We start from the raw sequence: 22617 nt of genomic DNA, 5'->3' as shown, positions 1-22617 counted from the left end.
TTTTCTTTCGTGGAACACCGTTAATGATAAATATTACGCCAATCATTAAGAGATAGTACAATAGTTGGTCATTGCTAACAACGCAAACGATGACGTGGTTCACGCGGTCGCCCCAATGTTTTGTGATCTCAAAAGAAAAGAGACACCATAAAATACAATATACACCTCAGAACGAAAGGAAAAGTCAGAATATACAATATATGTGTAAAACCAATATTGACATAAGCTACTGAGAGGTGATATGAAAACAACCGAACAGGAAGTATGAAGTACCGAAATGCACACATTGCGCGCTAGAACAAGCTTCACTAGCCGGGACTTCATGCGTAGTGAAGAGATACGACAAACAGGTGGGAGGGAGTGCATGGACAAATAATGGCCGACCAACGAATGGCAGAAATATCTTAAGAATGATTGTGTATATTTTTAATCTGTCAATTGCTGTACATCAGTATATGATCCTAAAGCAAAGACGAAGATGAAGAATCATATATCAGCACTTTTTTAGCAAAAATACTAGGTCGTTCAAAAAGGTTTGCGGTTCGACTTAAGATGGCGTTGCTACTAGCCTGTTTTTTTCTGTTATGTTGGTACACTCTTCATATGAACTTCACATAGTTTCATTTTAATCTGTCCATTCATTCTTTGTTTGCAAGCTATTTATATTAGTATCGCCGAGTCACAGTATTTTTTACAATGGAAAAAGTTATGTTTCGTGCAGTGATTGAATTTTTATTTTTGAAATGCGTAAAAGCTATAGAAATTTATGACCAAATGTTCAAAGTGTATAAGGACCTTTCGCCATCAATTAGTACAGTAGATAGATGGGTTGCGGACAAGTCTTTAAGACGATCCACGCCAAGGACGTCCAACAGCCATACCACCATAAATCGTAGAAAAAATGCAATCATTTTGGAGTAAATCTCATTGGTTCGCTGCGAATGGAAGTTAAACACATTTGAAAGCGACTTTCTCTGCAATATGCGTTTCCGAAAGGATATAGTGGATTTTGTGCATCGGTTCATCACTAAGGATGATATTTGGGTAAATTACGATAATCGTTAATCAAAACAGGAGGTGAAAGAGTGGTATTAACCTGGTTCTTTGACTCCCAAATGATGTTTTTAGTTTTTTGGAATGCGAAAGGAGTTTTGTTTGTGGATTATTTGCAAACTGGTAAAACAATAAATTTTGAATACTTTTTTAACTTTTTGGAGCAGCTAAAATAAAGTGTTCATGAAAAAAGTCCCAGTTTGCATAAGAAAAAACTGTTTTTCATCAGGACAATGCCCCGTGTCATAAAAGCATTTTGACAATGGCTAAAATCCATGAACTAAAGTGCAAATTGTTAGAATATTGAATATCGATTTGTTAATTTCAATGGATTCACCAGATATGGCACCTAGGGACTTCCATCTTTTTTCAGACCAAAAATAAATTCATGCATTGAAAAGTTATTCATCAAATGTTGAGATCATACAGCCTTCCAGATTCTCACCTCAGAGATGGAGTTCATAAATTGGAATCTCATTGGAACGTTGATTTTCAGGGAGACTAGACTGAATAATAAAGTGTATTTAAAACCACAAAAATGTATTTTTCGTATCGAACCACAAAACTTATTAAACAACCTAGTATGTATAGAGGTGTGTACACTATTGCTATTATTTTATATTTGTTGAATACGTATATTTTTACCTTTCGTGGAGGGAGTCCTAGTGGCTGAAAGCCCGTACGTCTTGATCGCTGTTTTGATTTTCAAGTGAATTAAAGGTGTTCATTACTTCCGTGTAAACTTGTCGAACAGCAAAGTTAACGTGAGTTTCTACTATTTGGCGGGGAAATTAGTTAACGGCTAGAAACGGTTGATGAGCAAAACGTTTACCAACGTTCAAATGACTTACCAAAGTTCAAACTTTGCCAACGTTTTGCCAACAGCCGGTACCCACTATAAACCTTAGGGTGACTGGACATTTACAGGCTTTAGTGTGTGGCCTAAAAAGTCATTGAAACATGAAATCCAAGCTGCCATTGCTGAAATACACCTGTGCTCACATAATTATGTCATTTTACCTTATGCAATATTCGCAATTATGCAATCATACATTTTTTACCAAAATCTAACTCATTTCCCTATATGGTAGAACTTTATAAATTAAAGCACCAATTATCGTATAAAATTTACAAAAGTTTAACAAATTTCAAAAAAATCTCAAAATATGCTCATTAATATTCTATATTTTTTAATAAGAACTATAAGAAAACTACTGCTTATGTAGTTTTATAGTCAACTAAATTTTAGTTTAATGAGGTGTAAGGGTTTTCCCTACGTACCGCCGCCGAAGAAGAAATCGGATTCCGGCGAGCCCGAAAAAACAATTGGTACGACGAGGAATGTCATGCTCCCGCAGAAAGAAAGGATGCCGCCTATAGAGCCACGCTGCGATCGGGCGCAACGCGAGCCATGTGGGATCACTACAGAGAGCTGAAAAAGGAAGAGAGACATATTATTCGACAGAAGAAACGAGAGGCCGAAATACGTGAGTGCGAGGAGCTTGAGATGCTGGCCAATAGGAACAACGCCCGAAAATTTTACCAGAAAGTTCGGCGGCTTACAGAAGGTTTTAAGACCGGGGCGTTGTCCTGTAAGAACAAAGACGGCGATCTGGTGACTGACGTACAGAGCAATCTTAAATTATGGAGGGAACACTTCTCGAACCTGTTAAACAGTGACAGCTGCGCATGTCATAGAGAATGTGAAGATCCCGATACCCCAATCGTTGACGACGGAATTGTCATTCCGTTACCCGACCATGACGAGGTGAGAATAGCGATAACGCGGCTAAAGAACAACAAAGCCGCGGGCGCCGACGGACTGCCGGCTGAGCTATTCAAACATGGCGGCGAGGAGCTGGTAAGGTGCATGCATCAGCTCCTATGCAAAATATGGTCGGATGAAAGCATGCCTGCCGATTGGAATTTAAGTGTGCTCTGCCCAATCCATAAGAAGGGCGATCCTGCAATTTGTGCCAATTACCGCGGGATTAGTCTTCTAAATATCGCCTATAAGGTTCTAGCAAGCGTATTGTGTGAAAGGCTGAAGCCCACCGTCAACCAACTGATTGGACCTTATCAGTGTGGCTTCAGACCTGGAAAGTCTACCATCGACCAAATATTCACAATACGCCAAATCTTGAAAAAGACCCATGAAAGGAGAATCGACACACACCATCTTTTCGTCGACTTCAAAGCTGCATTCGACAGTTCGGAAAGGAGTTACCTGTATGCCGCTATGTCTGAATTTGGTATTCCTACAAAACTAATACGGCTATGTAAGATGACGTTGCTCAACACCAGCAGCGCCGTCAGAATTGGGAAGGACCTCTCCGAGCCGTTTGATACCAAACGAGGTTTCAGACAGGGTGACTCGCTGTCGTGTGACTTCTTTAACCTGATGTTGGAGAGCATCGTACGAGCCGCAGAACTTAATCGCTCAGGCACAATTTTTTATAAGAGCGTACAATTGCTGGCGTATGCCGATGATATTGACATCATCGGCCTTAACAACCGCGCTGTTAGTTCTGCCTTCTCCAAACTGGATAAAGAGGCAAAGCGAATGGGTTTGGTGGTGAACGAGGACAAAACGAAGTACCTCCTGTCTTCAAACAAACAGTCGGCGCACTCGCGTATCGGCACCCACGTCACTGTTGACAGTTATAATTTTGAGGTTGTAAAAGACTTCGTGTATTTAGGAACCAGCATTAACACCGATAACAATGTCAGCCTTGAAATCCAACGTGGAATCTCTCTTGCCAACAAGTGCTACTTTGGACTAAGTAGGCAATTGAGCAGTAAAGTCCTCTCTCGACGAACAAAACTAACACTCTACAAGACTCTCATCATGCCCGTCCTAACGTATGGCGCAGAAGCTTGGACGATGACAACATCCGATGAAGCGACGCTTGGAGTGTTCGAGAGAAAGATTCTGCGTAAGATTTTTGGACCTTTGCACGTTGGCAACGGCGAATATCGCAGACGATGGAACGATGAGCTGTATGAGCTTTGCGACGACATAGACATAGCGCAGCGAATAAAGATCCAGCGGCTACGTTGGCTGGGTCATGTCGTCCGAATGGATACAAACGCTCCGGCTTTGTAAGTATTCGATTAGAAGAAGAGAAGAGCATTTTCTGGCATAGGCTTTTGAACATGGCATTTAGGAGTACATATATGCAAGAAAATTCTCAACAGCGGCCAAAAAAAATCAAAAATCAATACTATAATTTAATTTATATTATTTACATTATTTTACTGCTGAGTTCTATCATACTTCGCAATTAAATAGATTTATTATAAAAATTGTGAACACTTTTGACTGGAAGACAATATTCAATTAGATTTTCTTAAATGAAATAAATCGGAAACAATTCATTCCACAATAGAATTATACAAAATATATTACTTTGCTTCATTTAAAGTACGCTTCGTTGGCTTTTATATGAAATCTGACAATTGCACTGAGAGTACTCAAATTCAATTAATAATATGCCAAATTCCAATTTTAACCAATTTAAAATTTCAAAAAGCATTTATCTCGCAAAAATTCGTAGAAACCATCGGACTGTAATAATTGCATTTAATTTAAAATTAATTAAAAGTACTTAAACCACGTTAAGCCAATTATTTGGGAATTCGCAAAGCCAAAAAGTGAACAAATATTACTACGCATGCAAGATATTTGCATTCTGATATACATATATATATAATATACATAAATATATACTTCAGTATATATATATTACACTGCATAACACTAAGGCATCTACATCGGGTATCCGCAATATGTTTTTGGTTACTTCATTTTTAAATTGCCAACACTATTTCTTGTGACAACCATTCTGAACGTGGATAGTCTACTTCGACTTGCTAGTTTAGCATGAAATTGGAAATTGTAAAAATTCAATTTGAAAAGTGTAGTGAATTGATGAAGTTTACCGTATTCTACAATTAACATAGTCGTTCATTTATGGAAATATATCGAGTAATTAATAAAGTCAATAAACCAAAGACTTTTAATTACTTTTGCTTGAAAGAATATTCCAAGGTTGAGTGTTTAGATTGAGTTTCATTGGAGCTAGAAGTTGGACGAAATCAATTAATTGAATTAGTTAGACCCTACTAGCGTTAAGCCAATAATGAATTGGGCCGGATTTTAATTCGGAGTGGATGATCCTAAGCAGCGCAGCTCACCAAAGACTAAGAACACGTAATGAACGAATATTTTAGATCTGCCAAAATGTCACACTGTAATATCATGCTTTCAAATATTTCGCCAAAGGTACCTATAACTCAGATTCGTATACTTCCAGTTAAGAAAAAAAGCAACTCTCAACTGATGCTGACATAGAAACTATTCAAGCTGATTCTTTCTGAAAGCCAAACAGTCACCTCTTCCAAATTCCAAAGAAGATCCAAATCTACTAATATAAAAACCACCAATTTCGAAAATTTTTGCAACCATTCATCGAACTGACATTATTAGCTTCACGTACATTGCCTTAATCAGAACCCTTATCGACATCCTTCGAAATTCGCGTTACTTTGCATATTAAGTAGGTTAAACTCCTACTTATGCAGAATCGACACCGATACGCCAAACAATCGTAGATCCAGAATATGAAGGAACAAAGTATTTTAGGGTTGTGACAGTTTTGTATAAAATTATCTCTTAAATATAAATGTATAAAATAAGTAAATATAGACTTATATAGTATATAACTCATACTTTGTAAGACTCTCAACATACCTTTCTTATTGTGTGACTTAAAAGCTTGGATGATGACGATATCTGATTAGATGCCGCTTGGGGTGTTCGAGAAAAAGATTCCGCAGAAGACTTATGCACCTTTTCACATGGGCGACGGCGAGTATCGCAGACGATGAAACAATGAGCTGTATCAGCTTTACGGCGACCAGACCATAGTCTTAGTGTAGCGAATAAAGCTCAAGCGGCTCGGCTGGCTAGGTCATGTCGTCTGAATGAATACAAATGTTCCAGCTCTGAAAGTATTCGATGCGGTGCCAGCTGGTGGTAATAGAGGAAAAGGAAGTCCTCGTTTGCATTGGAAAAATCAGATTAGGAAAGTGGAGGGCGCCGGTTAGCATGAGAAAGAAAGCGCCAGTCATTGTCTGTTTCTTGTTAATTCAATGACTGCAAAAACTATTTTTTTTTTAACTTTCCTTCAACTTTACTATATATTGCAAATTATTTATTCATCTATTCATTTTAGTAAGTCAAGAAATACAAAGTTTCTTACAGACTACATAGAACTAAGAGTATTTATATAAAAGTAATTAACAAAATTAAAGCTTAGGAAACTAAATTAACAAATATATACCAGGTAATTATTTAGATTTCTTACAAAGGAACACATTTTTTAATTGGGTATTAAATACATGTTTCGCCCTGGAAAAGTCTAGATCCAAAAGGGAGGCGAGATAGTTAATGTCAGACAGCGTTCTAATAAGAGGCGCTTTGGCACTATATAATGTCCTCCTAAAGCCAACATGAACAATTTTGCAACGGCGAAAATTCCTGCAAGAAACATTAAAATGTATTCTTTCTAGAAGAAATGGGCAGTCAATTAGTCCATTAACGAGATCGAAAATAAAAGAAACTGCCTGAAACGTTCCTCTGTCACTTAATGGTCAGAGACTAATCAAACGACAGCGTGAGTATTATGATGGTTTGGGGTCTGAGAAATTGAGTGAATGTAGCGCGAGACGCACAAACATTTTTTGAACCCTCTCCACTCGATTTATGTATATATACTGCATGATAAGGTCTCCAAATAAAAGAGGCATAATCTAATTTGGACCGCACAAACGCAGAGTATAAAATCTTAAGAGTATGTGGATCAGTGAAGTGCGCTGAGTGACGTCTAACAAAAGCGAGCATACCAAGTGAATTGGAAATGGCATAATTTAGGTGCGTGATAAAATTAAGCTTTGAATCAAAGAAACCGCCTTAATCCTTTTATCACATCAGACGAAGCAAGATATGTATAATTGATATGATAAGAGGTGTTGCGGGGGTTTTGAAGCTTAGAAAATGTGGTTTTATGACATTTTTCAATATTAAGAAATAGACGATTAATAAGATTTTATCAAAGGCTTTAGAGAAATCCGTGTAAATCGCGTCAGTTTGGAAACCATTCTGGAATCCTGTGTGGCAATCGTCAGAAAAAACGGGTAAGTTAGATAAGGTAGATCTTGCAGCAACAAAACCATGCTGTCGAGGACTAATTAGATGTTTAACGCTAAAATATAACTTGTCTTTAACAATGCATTCAAAAAGTTTAGATATAGCAGATAATTTGGAAATTAGTCTATAATTTTGCAATATCGCTTTTATTAGCGCTTTTGAAAATAGGAGTGACTGAAGTCAGCTTCCAATCATCAATAAATATTCCTTCGGCCAAAGATTTGTTAAAAATTAGATTAAGAGGTTGTACCAAAGAGCGACAATTTTTAAGCAAAGTTTGATTTTATTTAATACAGTGCAACAACATGATGGCAAACTTCACAATTTGGATGTTTTAGCTGGTACTATTTTGCCGTGCCAAATGTAATGCCTTTGTTGGTATACGAATTTTGGAGTGGGAGTAACCGCTCCATAAAATCATTACATATTCTTTGAGAAGGTTATTGGTGAAAACATATTAACCAATTTATGGGCTTCTCCATAATTTAGACATGTATTAAGTAGGATTTTCAACTTAAGCAATTGTTGGTGAATACTGATTGTGACCACAGACACACAACTATACATAGTTGGTGCAGGAAAATTGATGTAGAAAGAAATGTGTTTTTGTAATAATTTTTGTATTTCGGACTGATTTAGATAGTGTGTTTCAAAAAATGAGAAAGTTATAAACTAAAATCATGCGTATACTATGAAAAGGTAGATTGCGCCCAAACTTAGGCACTTCTTAGCTTTTTAAATTGGGAGTTAAACGGTACAATAGCAAACAGCTTCTTTTGTTTGTGTTAGCAAATTAAATTGAGCACTTAAATCTCACTACCAAGAACCCTCGTTTACTTAACTACCATTCAGTCCTGTAAATACACATGTGTGTGTGTTGGGACACACAACCAACGCCATCCAGATTTAAAATGTCAAACCTATTTTCAACCTTCTGACCCTCATTTTTTATGTTGTGCGAAACTACTTTTTCCACTAATACAATACTGCGGCACGTGGGCAGTTACTATTACACTTCTGCTTAAACTGTTAACCGTGACTGTTATTTGGACTTTTTGAGAAACTTGCACAAGTGGACCAATTTAAAAATCCCTTTTTATATATATTTTATATGTGTTTGTTTAGTATGTAATATATTATGCAATAAAATTGAAGTTTTCCTTGATAACTTGAAAAACAATTGGACCTTGGAAGGGGATTTAGTTTACGTAGATACAGTTTCGAAATAAAAAATGAAGAAGGAAGTTGTTAAAGGAAATTATAAAGAAATTTTATAATTTTTTATTTTCAATACCCGCTACTGCCACTCAACTGACCAAATCCTTTCCAAATCAAAATCTCAACTTCGTTCGTGCACCGCGGAACTAAATTAGCATTGTATGGTAGAAATTCTTTTGTTTGCCAATAATGCATGCCAACCTTAAATTCACAATAAACTTTTAAAATGTGTCTTGCTTATGGCGGGGGGAATTCTTATTGCAGTAGTGTAGCCCTTAGTTTAAGGGCTTCAACAGCTTCTGCAAGTATTGGAAAACATTGACCTCGCTTTTAATTTTGGATGCTCGGAAAAAAAAGGAATTATTAGTTGCTAAATCAGGGCTGGAATGTGGATGATCCATTAATTCGATATTTTGTATGTTCAAAAACTCTCTTGTGAGATCGGATACGTGAGAACTCACATTATCTTGGTAAAGGATGATTTGTCGTCGGCGGTTGGGTTTACTTAGTTCTACGAAAACTGCTGCAAACAAATGGTTGTGTACCATAACCACTCAGAATTGGCTGTTTTTCGATTTTAAGTTTATCTAGTGGTACAGTTGCGACATGTGCAGAGTTTCTATAAAAATTGGCAACATTTTTGCTTTGTGGTGCTTTTTCCGCGAAAACCTTCACTGGATTAAAATCGTCTGGGAATACTTCTGCTGTCGGTGAATGGTTTGTTTCGGGATCATATGCAATATTCCAAAATTTGTCTTATTTTACGATGCTTTGCACGGTGGTGCAAAGACATGCTTTGGCAGATTTCTTTAACATTTTTTTACATCAACTGACACTATGCGGTATCCAACTAGAACAAATTTTCTTGGTGATCAAATGTTCCTGCAATATTGAATGTTCACTAATACGCAACGATGCTTCTCTCTTGCGCATGACGGTCTAGCAGTATCAGTTGATGCACAACATCAATTGTTTCTGGCACAATGAGAATGTTTTGACGGCCTTCACGAAATTCATCGTAGAAGGATCGACGACCGCCTAGTTCTACCAACGGTTCACAATAACTAAGTGTGGTGCGTCAACGCCAGAAAATGAAGTAGGTTGATCAATGCATTCCTGTCTCGATAATCTATGTTGATAATAAATAATAACACTAAAATTTTCACGAGTTAGTTCTATCTTTGGGGCGAGATGAATTTTTCCCCCCACTGAAAAAAAAAACAAATAAAGCTCTTATGTGAAAATGTTATATGTAAGTTTATGTTAAAAATTACAAATACTTTTTGACATAAATATCGATTTACAGCTCACCATGCGTAGTATTGCGAATATCCAAAATACATAGGACAACCCTCGCATAGAGCTCATACGGACAATATTTCTTCACTGGTGCATAAACAGTTCGCAAGTAACCACTTATGTGTAGTTGATGAATTAAATCTTACTTCCTGGTCTCATAATTTCCCTCAGCCTGTTATTTTACCAAAGAAAGAAAATAATCAGTGATCACTTCTTGTGTCGCCGATAAAATTTTAAGCACTCATTTAGTGGAAATTAATTATTTTCAAAACAAACGCAATCGAATTCTTTCCCTTTTTCTTGTCAGTGAGAATATCGATTTTGACACATCGGAGTATCCTTATCTCTTTCAGCTACAGGTAAGCGTCATATTTCTTTGGTGCTTAAATTAAATTTACGTGAATTTGCTACTAGTGCCCAAGAAGAAAAATTTGCATTTAACTACAATAACTGTGAGTTGTCATGCGCAGATAATTCTGTACTAGAAATAAACTGAGAATTGCTCACAGATTCTGACGTTGCAAAATGTTAATCTATTTTTAAGGCTCAAGTGGTTGAGATGATTCGCATAAATACCCCGTCGCAGTGCAAGCTTGGTAAGTTCACTCGCGAGCTTAAGAGACTAAGGAATCAGCGTAATGAATTCTTTAAGACGTTAAAAGGAAAAACAACAAGAGATGAAGTTTGTATTTTGTACCAGCATTACTAAAAGATGTAATTGTGTAAATAAAGTTTTATATAAGAATTATATTCGAAGTGTTGAAAACAATATTATTAATAATTATGATAAACCTATTTGCTGACTTTTTAAAGCAAATTTAGTTAGTAATGGATCTGACTAAAATATTCATATCCTTTAAATGCTACCTCGACTCTGAGCTTTAAATTTTTGAGCCAGTCAGTGGAAGAGGTTGAGCAGGATGTTTTAGCCTTAGAAACATCCATAAAAACATATGCTGATGGTTTTCTAGTTGTTCCTCTCAAATATTGTTAGACTCTTGCTCTACCTCTCAAGTCAATTTTAAATAAATCGCTAGCCTGAGGTATATTTATGGATGCCTGGAAAATAACAGTAGTTACCCCATTTTTCAAAACTAGTAAAAAAAAGCGATGTTTAAAATGACAGACCAATTTCGACACTCTCATCAGTAGCTAAATTATTTGAAAATATTGCCAAAAAAAGCATCATTGGAGCATTCCAGCCTGGCTTTCACTGAATATTGCTTTGCAGCTTTCTCAACATGCAAGGGGTCGACTGTATCTCTGCTGTCTTTTCAAAATCATTGCATAAATACCGCGTACAATTTTTTTAGATAAACTTCTGCATCTGGGTTTTCATTGAATTTTTCTATATCAGTAGCGATCTTACTTAAGTAATATAAGTAACATTGCATTCTTTCTATTGATGGTATATCGCCTTCCTTTGATTTTTTTTCTGCATCTTCTGGTATACCACAGGAAGTATTTTGGGTTCACTAGTTTTTGTTTTATTTATCCAAGATATAAGTAGCTGCTTTTCTTTTGCAAACATCCCTCTATATGTGGATGATATATAAATATATTAGATTATTTCAAACACGGCGGATTTACATAAACTTCTAGCTGATGTTAACAGTTTAGTTAACAACTTCCCTGCCCACATACAATACATTTTTTTAATGCTCTACGTCCAATGTTGTTTTCCCCCTGGTACATTAAATAGTACTTATCCATTTATGTCATAATATATAATTTTCATAAACTACAAGTACACGGGTACGAATAAAACAAGTTTTCCCCAGTATGACTACCGAAGGTTAGGTTGGATTAAAAATAATGTTTAGACATATTCACTTAAGTAGAACAAATGCATGTACAATAACTTTTTGAAAATAATTAAAAATTAATTCATGTGATAAATCAGGCAACTAAAGAAAACTTAAAATTTTAAAACATTTCACTTCAAGATTACTTACCATTTGCTCTATCCAATCCCGCAGTTATCAACCAGAGGTGTCTGCCTTTACATATAAATACATTTCTCTATGTGCAACCTGCCTCTGACCAGTAATCGATTTTTATTGACTTTATAAATATATATGTATATATACATACACATATTCGCACATGAAGTGTAATGATGTATTTTTATTTTCAGATAAATACGTAAAGCGGCCACCTCGCAAAGCATACGGTCGCCTTAGCGCCGATTCGGATGATGCCAGTTCACAGCAAAAACACAAAATCGATGATCCCTTCGATGATTATGATAACTTCAAAATAATAACGTCAGGCAGTGGTTGCAACAACAGTAACGTCAATGGTAATATCAATGGGAATGGCAGCATTACATGTCCGCATGGGCATGTGAATGAGAGGAATGGGGGCAATGGTGCAGGTGAAGGTGAAGCTGGGGTTGATGGCAACATGATTTCATGCACACTGCCCGATTGTCAGGGAAATTTCGTAAATGGTGGCGGTATATGTAATTTGGATGTTACGACGGGTCTATGTGCGGGTGCGGGCGGTGTGAGCAATGGTGCTTCAAAATCAAATTCATCCGCATTGCAAAGACAAAAGGAAGTGGATGAGAATACCATAAACCGTCTGCAGGCAATGGCGATGTCAGATGATGATGACTACGGTGAGTATCTAAGCAGCAGAAAAGGTAGAATGCATATGTAGCTAGTTACATTAACGAAGGTATGCAGTTGTAAGGGTGCAAGATATACAGAAAGCAATTTAATTAGAGGCAGGAAATTGGAGATGATGTCAAGTTGAAAGTAATACCTTACAAATTGAATTAGCTAAATATTTACTTAATAAAGAAAGTATTAAAGCAATAACAAACAAACAAAAGCAATAATATGTCACAAATATGATTCTGAAAGAAGAGGATTTAGAATTATTTCTAAATAAAGTAAGTTTGTCACCGATACCTAAAATATTACATAGCCTTATGTAAACACATTAAATGAAGAAAATCCAAATGTTTGTATTTGTGTCAACATTTGTATTTGTACTAGTGATGATTCCAAAATTGTACTAAGTAACCGAACAATTTTTTTGTTTGAGCCGAATTCTCCTTATGGCTATGTGCAGCACAATCAACACTCTACCCGCATTTATTTCGCTTTTGTTTTCATACACTTCCACATCCGTTTTCATTAACATTCTATATAAGTTAGTACTCGTAATGGTATTAGTATTGCCAATCGTATCCGTACACGTATTTGTATTAATATTCATATAATATTTGTAATCTTATTAATATTCATATTCATATTCGAATGAATGCTTTCATTCATATTCATATTCAAATCTATGTTCGCATTCATATTTGTATCGGTATTTTAACCGGAACTTGTTTTCACATTCATATTCGTATTCTATTTATATTCATATTCATATTCATATTCATATTCATTCTCACATTAATTCTTATATTCATATTCATATTCATATTCATATTCATATTCATTCTTACATTAATTCTTATATTCCTATTCATATTCATATTCATATTCATATTCATATTCATATTCATATTCATATTCATATTCATATTCATATTCATATTCATATTCATATTCATATTCATATTCATATTCATATTCATATTCATATTCATATTCATATTCATATTCATATTCATATTCATATTCATATTCATACTCATATTCATATTCATATTCATACTCATATTCATATTCATATTCATATTCATATTTGTTTTCATATTCTCATATTCATATTTTTCACATTCGTATTAATATTTTTAACATTGTTATTCGTATTTTTACTCGAATTTATTTTCGCGTCCGTCTTCATATTCACACTCGTATTCTATTCATATTCATATTCGGATTAATATTCGTATTGGTATCCACATTAATGTGCGTATTCATATTTTTACCCGAATTCGTGTTCGTATTCGCACATAGGCCTTGAAATCTGGTCACAAGGAAATAAAACACCAGGAAATAATTTTCCATTCCCCGCATAGCATTTGGCAAATAGAGGTTTTTTCAAGCTCAACATGCATCTTCGATTTCAGCTATATTATCTACAAAAACAAATTATTTTTCACACACAAGCACAAACAGTTGGCTTTACTTGTAAACCAAGGCCATTTATTTCATATATCCTCTTTTCTCTGTGCGATTACATAAATCCCTTTATATATTACATTTTTGTTTGTTTATTTATTCATAGATGAATCTCTGACATGCAACGTTTGTGATAGAGCCTTCCATTGTCATAGACAATTGGCTTCTCATCAGCAGAAAAAACGTCATTTTGGGTAAGTATCTCCCAACCTATGAATGTAGTGAAAGGTAGGAAAGGTAGTTTCCATCTAATAAGGCATTTTCGTATTACTTATATATATTTAATCGATGGAATAGTAGACAACAAATTATTTTTTTTCGATTTTCATCAGCAAGGATGTTGATGTTAAATAGCACAAATAGACCATTCACATATTCTATGTCGTACTCGTATTTGCTTATATCATTAAACAGAGCATTTCTTAAGAGAGGAAAATTTCTTATTGTACCTACGTACACACCTTCGTTCATATGTACATAATATATAACACGAGAATACTCGTATTAATACTTATGAAACTAAGCTTCTTAAATGAATCTGAGTACAACATTTCTAAGCCGGGGGCGGTAGGCCGCGACATTCTTCCATCCTTGGGCAATTTTCTCAATTGCCTGTTAAAACTTATCTGCTCTTTGGGCACATTTTCCTTACACAATCATATTTTTGTAACTTAAATTCACATTTTGGATTGGTTTATTTCATCAAGAACTTCAAGGTTTTGAGAACAGTGCAATTTTTCGTAACACTTTTTTAATATTATTTTTGATTTCTTATATATTTTTGATTAGTAGTGATAAGTAAAAGTACGAAATCGAGAATTTTATCTTACAAAAGGTTGACATTTTACTTATTATTTTATTTTTTTAGTATTATTTATTGAGCTATCGTACTTATAAAGTCATATTTCCTACACGACTTGTAGAAATGCAGTTAGTTTTACAGATTTTCTACACCTTAATCGAAAGAAGTAAAAAGTTCCGAATTTATGATACAAATGCACGTGCAAAGGAGTGAGGGAGTTATTAGCTGACGGGCGAATACAACCTCTGTTTGTGGTAGAAAAAGAGTGGACTGACGAAAGAATGGAACGTTAGAATAAACCAAGGCGATGCAAAATTAAAATGCTATGTGGGGGTAGTTAGGAGCAGGCGCACGATGAAGTTTGTTAAGTACTTAGAAATATTTGAACTTTATTAAACCTAATTCAGGTAAAACTTTCAATACTTTTTTAAACCCAAGTGAAATAGCTTTGTATATCGTTGAATATACCAAAGTTGAAGATAATGAGATATATACGAGTATATAATTGATGCTTACATCCTTTATTGTGTCTTACGTCTTGATGTTGTTCCTCAAATGGAGTGACTTAATGTTTTAAGCTGAATGCGAATGGCGAATGGTTATTTTCATGGTAAAAAAGCACTTGGATGTTTGCCATTGCCTACCGAGGGGTGACCGCCATTAGACAAAACTTTTTCTATCATTGGAAAGATAAGGAGATAATGTGATGAAAATTCTTTATTTGTATTCTGAAATATAAAAATTCTCGGTGGTTTTAAAAAATTACACTGTGCGACAAAGTGGCACGAGAGAAAGTACAAGAATGCGGTGTAATAATTTAGAAAAAGAAAGATCTTAGAGGTCATCTATTGTTTTGTTTCTATGCTTCATAATTTTTTCAGTGCATTGAAGTTTTCTTAATTTGGGCTCAAGTTAATCTAAATGATTTGAAAAACAAAAACACCTATAAACCTGCATTTACTATTTTGTCTTTAAAAATCAATAATATAAGTTAATGGTGCTTATTTTTGTGGAACATTTTAACCGAATATTTCTAGTTCGTGTGGGTTAGATTGGCCGTTATTTTTAAAAATATTAGAGGCACTACTCTCATCAATTTCATTACTTTGGCAGTATGTTAGTTGAGAGTTCTGCAAACGTATTTTATTTACTATGAACGACCTTCTTGACTTTCATACACATCGACAAGGTAGTATCAGCGAGACAGCTGATTCGACTTTTTTATAGTTAAATCTGTTCTCTAAATTGTTAAACTTCATTTACCCTTATGCATCCGAGCTCGGGAAACGCTCAGTGAGCTATGACCTGGCGATCACTACCACATTTGACATTCTAGAGGTTTCAAGCAACAGCAAAGTATACAACATTTTGTTTTTCTCCTACTGCCCCTACCTGCAGATATGCCTTTGTATTGTCCACATTAACTGGGCTCCTCAACTTCTCAACCTCACAAGCTCAACACATTATTATTTTCAGTACTTTAGTAAGGAAAAACAATCGGAATTAGGAGAATCATAGAATTTTCCTATCAGACAATGTCTTCGCTCGTTTAAAATTATCTGAAGTGGTTTCTACCCCTTCACAGCAACCCACCTATTAAAGACTGTGCGATCTCTCTTTGTTTATTGAATTATTAAGTATATAAGTTTTGAGTCAGTTCAAGCTGCGGAAGGAAAAGTGGTACGTGTTCTAAAGGAACCGGAAAAATAAAGTTTCCAGCACTGTTCTGTTAATAGAAGTTTCACAAGAAGTATTGTAGGATATGAGGGGTGCCTCTTATATTTCGGGATTTGGCAACCCTGGTGTTGCAATCTGGCAACTGACAGCTGTATCGCAATGTTTGACATTTTTTGGCTTTTACGTTCTCAGAACGTTTTGAAATACCAGCGCTATTTGTATTGTTTACAGTAACTTAAAAGATTCATCTCGGTCCAAAAATGGAATTAAATCGAGAACCTTTTCGTGCGATTATTTTTTACAACTTTCGACGTGGATTAACTCAGCAACAATGCATGGATGAACTTAATTCATTTTTTGGCGATGAAGCTCCATCAAGGACCAGTGTTTGTCGATGGTATGATGAATTCAATCGTGGTCGTAGTTCACTCCAAGACGAATTTCGTGAAGGTCGTCCAAAATCAGTTGTTGTTCCGAAAACCATTGATGCTGTGCGCGAACTGATATTGCAAGATCGTCATGTGACCTATCGTGAGATTGAGACAATCTTAGGCATTAGTGGGACCAGCATATATTCAATATTGCATAAACATTTGACTGTCAAAAAACTTTCTTCGCGTTGGATCCCACACAATTTGTCAATCGCTCAAAAAAAGGCTCGTGTCGATTGGTCGAAGGAAATGCTCAAAAAATACGATCGCGGGGCTTCGAAACACGTCTATGACATCGTGAAAGGTGATGAATCATGGATTTACGCGTATGAGCCCGAAAGTAAACAGCAGTCGACTGTATGGGTTTTTTGCTCTCTCCATACCATGGGTACTGCAAATTTAAAAGCTTTCTTCGTTTTTTTTAAGCCATTTCCTTAGATCCTCGACACAAACATAACATACTTTATGCGGAACCCAATACTTGCCTTGATTACCGATTTCTAAACCAAAATATGCAAAGTAAACTTTTTTTACAAAGTCAGTAATTTCCCTTTGATGTTTTTTAATGACAAAATTACCACATATAATATGTAGCAAAAAGCGTTAGGAGCATTTTTACAATCACGTTTAACCATTTTAATTTTGAATAAAAAAACGCACAGCAATTTGAGGTTATATCTCACTGAAAGAAAGCAAACAGCTCTTAAATTTATAAGAACTACCAACTTAAAAACATTTTCTTTCATTGCCAATCTGATTACATTTTAATAATGTTGCCAACTAAAAAGTATTTAAGAAGTTAAAAATATATCCGATACATTTTGGTACATAAACTTTATTTTTACTTAATTGTAAAATGAGAAAAATTGATGGGTGATATAACTTTTCAATTATTCTTTTCGTAATCAGGACACCAAATTACAAATTAATTAGTTAAAATTATCGAAAAAGTTTTTTGGTGTTGGCCTGTGTAATCAATTGCCATTAAAAAAAAAGGGTATAAACCTCTAAACATATTTTTGTGCGTACGAGTATATGCACTTTAAATAAGAGCAGTAAATTGCTTTATATGCTTATAATGTTCAACAAAAATATAAATATTATTTTAATTAACTAAGTATTGTGGCACTTAATCTAAGTGCATAAATCTACAGCAAAAATTGTCACTTAAACAACTTAAAGTTAAATCCCGACAATTTAGCGAAAATCACGCAGCTATTTTAATAAATGGAAATTAAGGAAAAAAAGAACGAAATTCCACAAATTTATTAGCATTTAGAATCAAATAATGTTTGGTCTCCATGCATTTTAATCCGGCATGCAAACGTGAGTTGCTTTCAATGAAAATGCTTTTCCCGACATTTAAGCAATAAAAAATATTGCTCTTTCGAATATTCGATTATTCAATTGCCACCCTGCCACTGGCGGGTGTGATTCTGGCAAAACTTTCAGTTATAAAATTATGAATATTCAAAATGATAGCTACCCAAATTTGCATGTAAATATGTTAGCGGGGATAAAAGTCCGCAGTGGTAGTAAGCTTGCGTTTAAAGGGTTTTTGGGCCAGTGAGCTATTTTAATATATATAATATGAATAAATGATGAATCATGGCGTATTTGTACTTCATGGAAATTAAATTGCGGGCTTACCCCGTCTAATTTTAAAAAATGACCGAAAGGGAAAAAAGCAAAGTATTGGTCATAGGGAAATAAAAATACCCATACTTTCCGAAAAATAATTGAAAAAATTGGGGTTTTGCTGTATGCTAACGGTATATATGGGAGGGTTGGGAAAGGTCTAGGTGTGAAAGATCTATGCAGATGAGAGCCAGCTTAAATAGCGACAGAAATATCAGCACGATAAAAGACCGCTGTCTGAATCGCATGAGTTTGAAAAGTAGGTTTAAAAGTACCGGAGGCATCAGAACGATATTTAAAAAAACCGATAGCACTGAAATTATACGAGAACTTTTATAAAAGAAACACAAAAATCAAAATTCCAAACAATACAAATACTGTTAAAAAGAAATTAATATGGAACAATACCAAGAATTTGCATACATTTATAGTGTTTTATTTCTGACAATGCCTCAGTTAATAAGTCTGCAGGCATGTTAGCAGTTGGAAAATATTTAGTTTCAACTAGATTACTATTAATTACATCCCTGATAAAATTATACCTAACATCAATATGCTTTGATCGTTTATGAGATTGGTGGTTATTTGCCAGTTTTAATGCACTTTGGCTATCATTATACAATATTATCATGTTGGAACAACCTGTTACTTCATATTCTAAATTTCTTAAATAAATGGCCTCTCGACAAGCCTCTGACAAATCCATATACTCAGCTTCACAGCTACTGAGAGCAACAGTCCTTTGCTTTTTGCTCTCCCCAGAGATGGCAGATCCAGATTTAGTAAAACAGATGCCAGTATAAGAACGTCTATGAATGCTATCACTAGCCCAGTCTGCATCTGCATACCCCTCTAGTTCTGTCCTCTCTTTAGAATATCTTGAACAATAATGTTTTGTTCTTAACAAATATTTTAAAATTCTCTTAGCATAATTCCAGTGAACATGTGAATAACAATTATTTAATTGACTGAGGTAACTGACTGAATAGGCAATGTCTGGTCGTGTCAAAACTGTCAGATACATCAAACTTCCTATACCTAATATCAGATTTCTCAATATTTAATTTAGTCTCTATAGGAGTACTAACTGTATTATATTCAGACATGTTAAACTTTTTAATCAATTCCTCAATATATTGCTCCTGATCCACTGTAATTACATTTGCATGTTTATCAATATTAATCCTCATGCCTAAATATTGCTTTACATTAAAATATCAGTTTCAGACTTATCATTTGAAAATATTATGAAATCATCAACATAAATTCCAGCAAAAGTTTCCTTACCATTACCATAATTTTTTATAAACACACAAGGTTCTAATTTACTTTTGCTAAATCCAAAATTATACAATGTTTCTTCAACTCTCTGATACCAGGCCAGTGCAGATTGTTTTAAACCATACACAGCCTTCTTTAACTTTAACACTTTACTGGAATCTTTAACAGGAAAACCTTCAAGTAAATGCATATACATACTTTCTTTTAAATATCCGTTAAGAAAAGCTGTTGTAACGTCTAAGTGAGTAATGTCCATATTGAACTGAACGCTTAATGCAAATAATAAGCGCAAGTATGAATGTCTAATGACCGGCGAGAATGTCTCTTGGTAGTCCACACCAGCTTTCTGTGTATAACCTTTGGCCACTAACCTTGCTCGTTACCTCACATTACCATCGCAATCATATTTTCTTTTTAGGACCCACTTGCACTGCACTACACTAGCACTTTCTGGAGCATCAACAATCTCCCATAGTTGGTTGTCTTCGAACGACTCCAACTCCTCTGCCATCGCCTGCAGCCACTGCTGCTTTTTCGGACCACTGATAGCATCTTCATATGTCGGCTCGTCCTCCCCTGTGGATCTAGTACAAATATTAGCAACACCGTACCTTGAAGGCTGTATTTTCTCTTTTATTTCATCAACTAGTTGAAGGGCTTGTTGTGTATTACTGGATTGCGAATCATTTGTTTTTTCAGGTGTATTATTGATTTTTTACAAGTCATTATTATATTCTACACTCTCTGCATCCCTTCGGTATGTGAGCCATCACAGTGCTTCCAAATATACGAATATGTTCTAAGTTTGGTTTAATTCCAGTCCACGCTTCATATGGAGTCTTTTCAATGCCTGAGGCTACTGACCGGTTTTTTAAATAGACAGCTGTGTCCCAAATGTTTTGTCCAAACCAGCATTGCTCTCTCTACAATGGTTCTATTTGATCTCTCATTTAGTCCATTCTGTTCGGGCGTGTAAGGATTTGTTTTTTGATGCATGATACCTTCTGATTTCAAATAATTCTCAAAATCATTACTGCAATCCTCCCAACCATTATCCGTTCTCAAGATTTTCATCTTTTTATTATGAAAATTCTCCACCATGGACTTAAACTCTTTGAAATAGTTTAATACTTCATTTTTTGTTTTCAGAAAATAAATAAAGGTCATTCTGGTATAGTCATCAATTAATAATAGAAAATATCTTGCACCGCCAATCGACTTGGTCTCCATTGGCCCACAAATATCAGAATGAACAATTTCTAGTACATCAGTTGCTCGGGATACAATACTGAATGGCAATCTTGACTGTTTCCCTTCACAACATATCTCACAATCTGATTTGCTTATTGTGAACGTGTCAGGATAATCCAGCCCATTCACTAATCCGCAACGGTTCATTTTGTTCATATCATTGCTATTTATATGACCAAGACGCCTGTGCCACGTTTCCCCATTCACTATGGTAGATGACGATGATAATAAACAATTCTGTGTTTTTAGATTCAATTTGTAAACACCATTAGTTAAGTTCGCTTCAGTAACCAATTCGCCTTTATTGTTGTTTATTAAGCATTTATTCGTTTCAAAGACGACACTGTTTCCATTTTTTATTAACTCACTGACTGATAACAGATTTGTTGTAAGACTTGGCACACACAACACATTCTTTACTGTTATATCAAAATCGTAATTTGTTGTTATTTCTACGTCACCGGAACATAAAACAGGCACCTTCATCTTATTTGCAATTATAATTTCAGGAAATGAAGATGAATACTGGGGATTTTTCAACCAATAATCCTCGAAATTTTCGCATCCTTTCAGCTTTGGCACGTTCGTATGATAACTGGAATTCATTTTTCTGGCTTGCACGACACTAAATACCATTATTAACACTACTTTTGCAAGCTATTAGCCCGTAACCTTTTATGAAAGAAACACGTGGATCGATTTACAACGATAACTTAAACTTTATTTCCAGATTTTGACAAGTACATGAATGGTTGCTAGATTTGATAAGTACATCAATGGTTGCCAGATTTCATAACTACATAAATAGTTTTAATACAAACTAGATGATGTTAGAATGTACATTTTGATATACATTTTCAACAAGAACAATTCGCTGAAGATCTGAAAACGTTGGTTTAACCACTCGGTGTTCTGCCGAAAAGAAATTTTGGCAACGAATATATTTTGTTTATTTATTTATTAAAAACGTGTATTGATTTTAGATTTCATATATTGCCTAGACACGACAACGATGAGTATAAACTCAACCTGTTTGTACCAGCGGTACAGCCGGTAAGAGTTATGGCGAGAAGTGTGTTCGCTGTATCGAATGTTCTAAAGGGTCTTTCAGAAGACTCACCTACATGTTGTTTTAGTGACGCAATTGATATATCTGAAGATTATGGCTGATGACGGTGCAATCCACAAACTAATTGACGCCATTTTGGCATAACGATTACAGGTTGGTGCAACGGTACGTTGTTTTAGTGGAAGATAACCTTTTTCTCGGATTTGAATGAAAACGCGGCACACTTTTTGCGAATAACTTTTTCATATCCACACATTTGTGGAAAAGTGATCTATTACTTTTACTTTTCTATTCTTTTTTTACTGATCTATTGATAAAACTTCGCTGGTTGGTCGTTCAAGTACTTTTACTATACCTCTTGTCATTTGGAAAGCGTTTTTCATGATATAAGTACTAATTCTCTAATCACTTAAATTTCGCTTGTCATAACAAATCACTGCCGTTTTATTTAATAACGGAAATTGTATTAGCAACGGAGCAAAAAGAATTTATAAAAAGAATTTAATTTACTCTGTAAAGTCCAAAGTACGACTGCAGGGTATGGCAGCATTTTATTTTTCAATGAATTCACGCCTTTGCATTCAAATAAAAAAAGCGCA

General features: G+C 35.0%; 1 protein-coding gene across 1 annotated transcript in view; it reads left to right on the top strand.

The window, feature by feature from the left end:
* Positions 1-277: 277 nt before the first annotated feature.
* LOC128870269 (uncharacterized) overlaps positions 278-22617 on the top strand; it is a 34897-nt gene continuing 12557 nt past the window's right edge. Inside the window, exons 1-3 of the mRNA XM_054112895.1 lie at positions 278-350; positions 11919-12404; positions 13976-14063. Of these exons, the coding sequence (XP_053968870.1) occupies positions 278-350; positions 11919-12404; positions 13976-14063 (647 nt within the window). The remainder of the gene's footprint in view (positions 351-11918; positions 12405-13975; positions 14064-22617) is intronic.

Source organism: Anastrepha ludens, chromosome 2 (genome assembly GCF_028408465.1).
Source record: "Anastrepha ludens isolate Willacy chromosome 2, idAnaLude1.1, whole genome shotgun sequence".
NCBI lineage: Eukaryota > Metazoa > Arthropoda > Insecta > Diptera > Tephritidae > Anastrepha > Anastrepha ludens.
The sequence above is the reverse complement of the archived record's forward strand: the minus strand, read 5'-3'. Positions and strand labels throughout refer to the sequence as shown.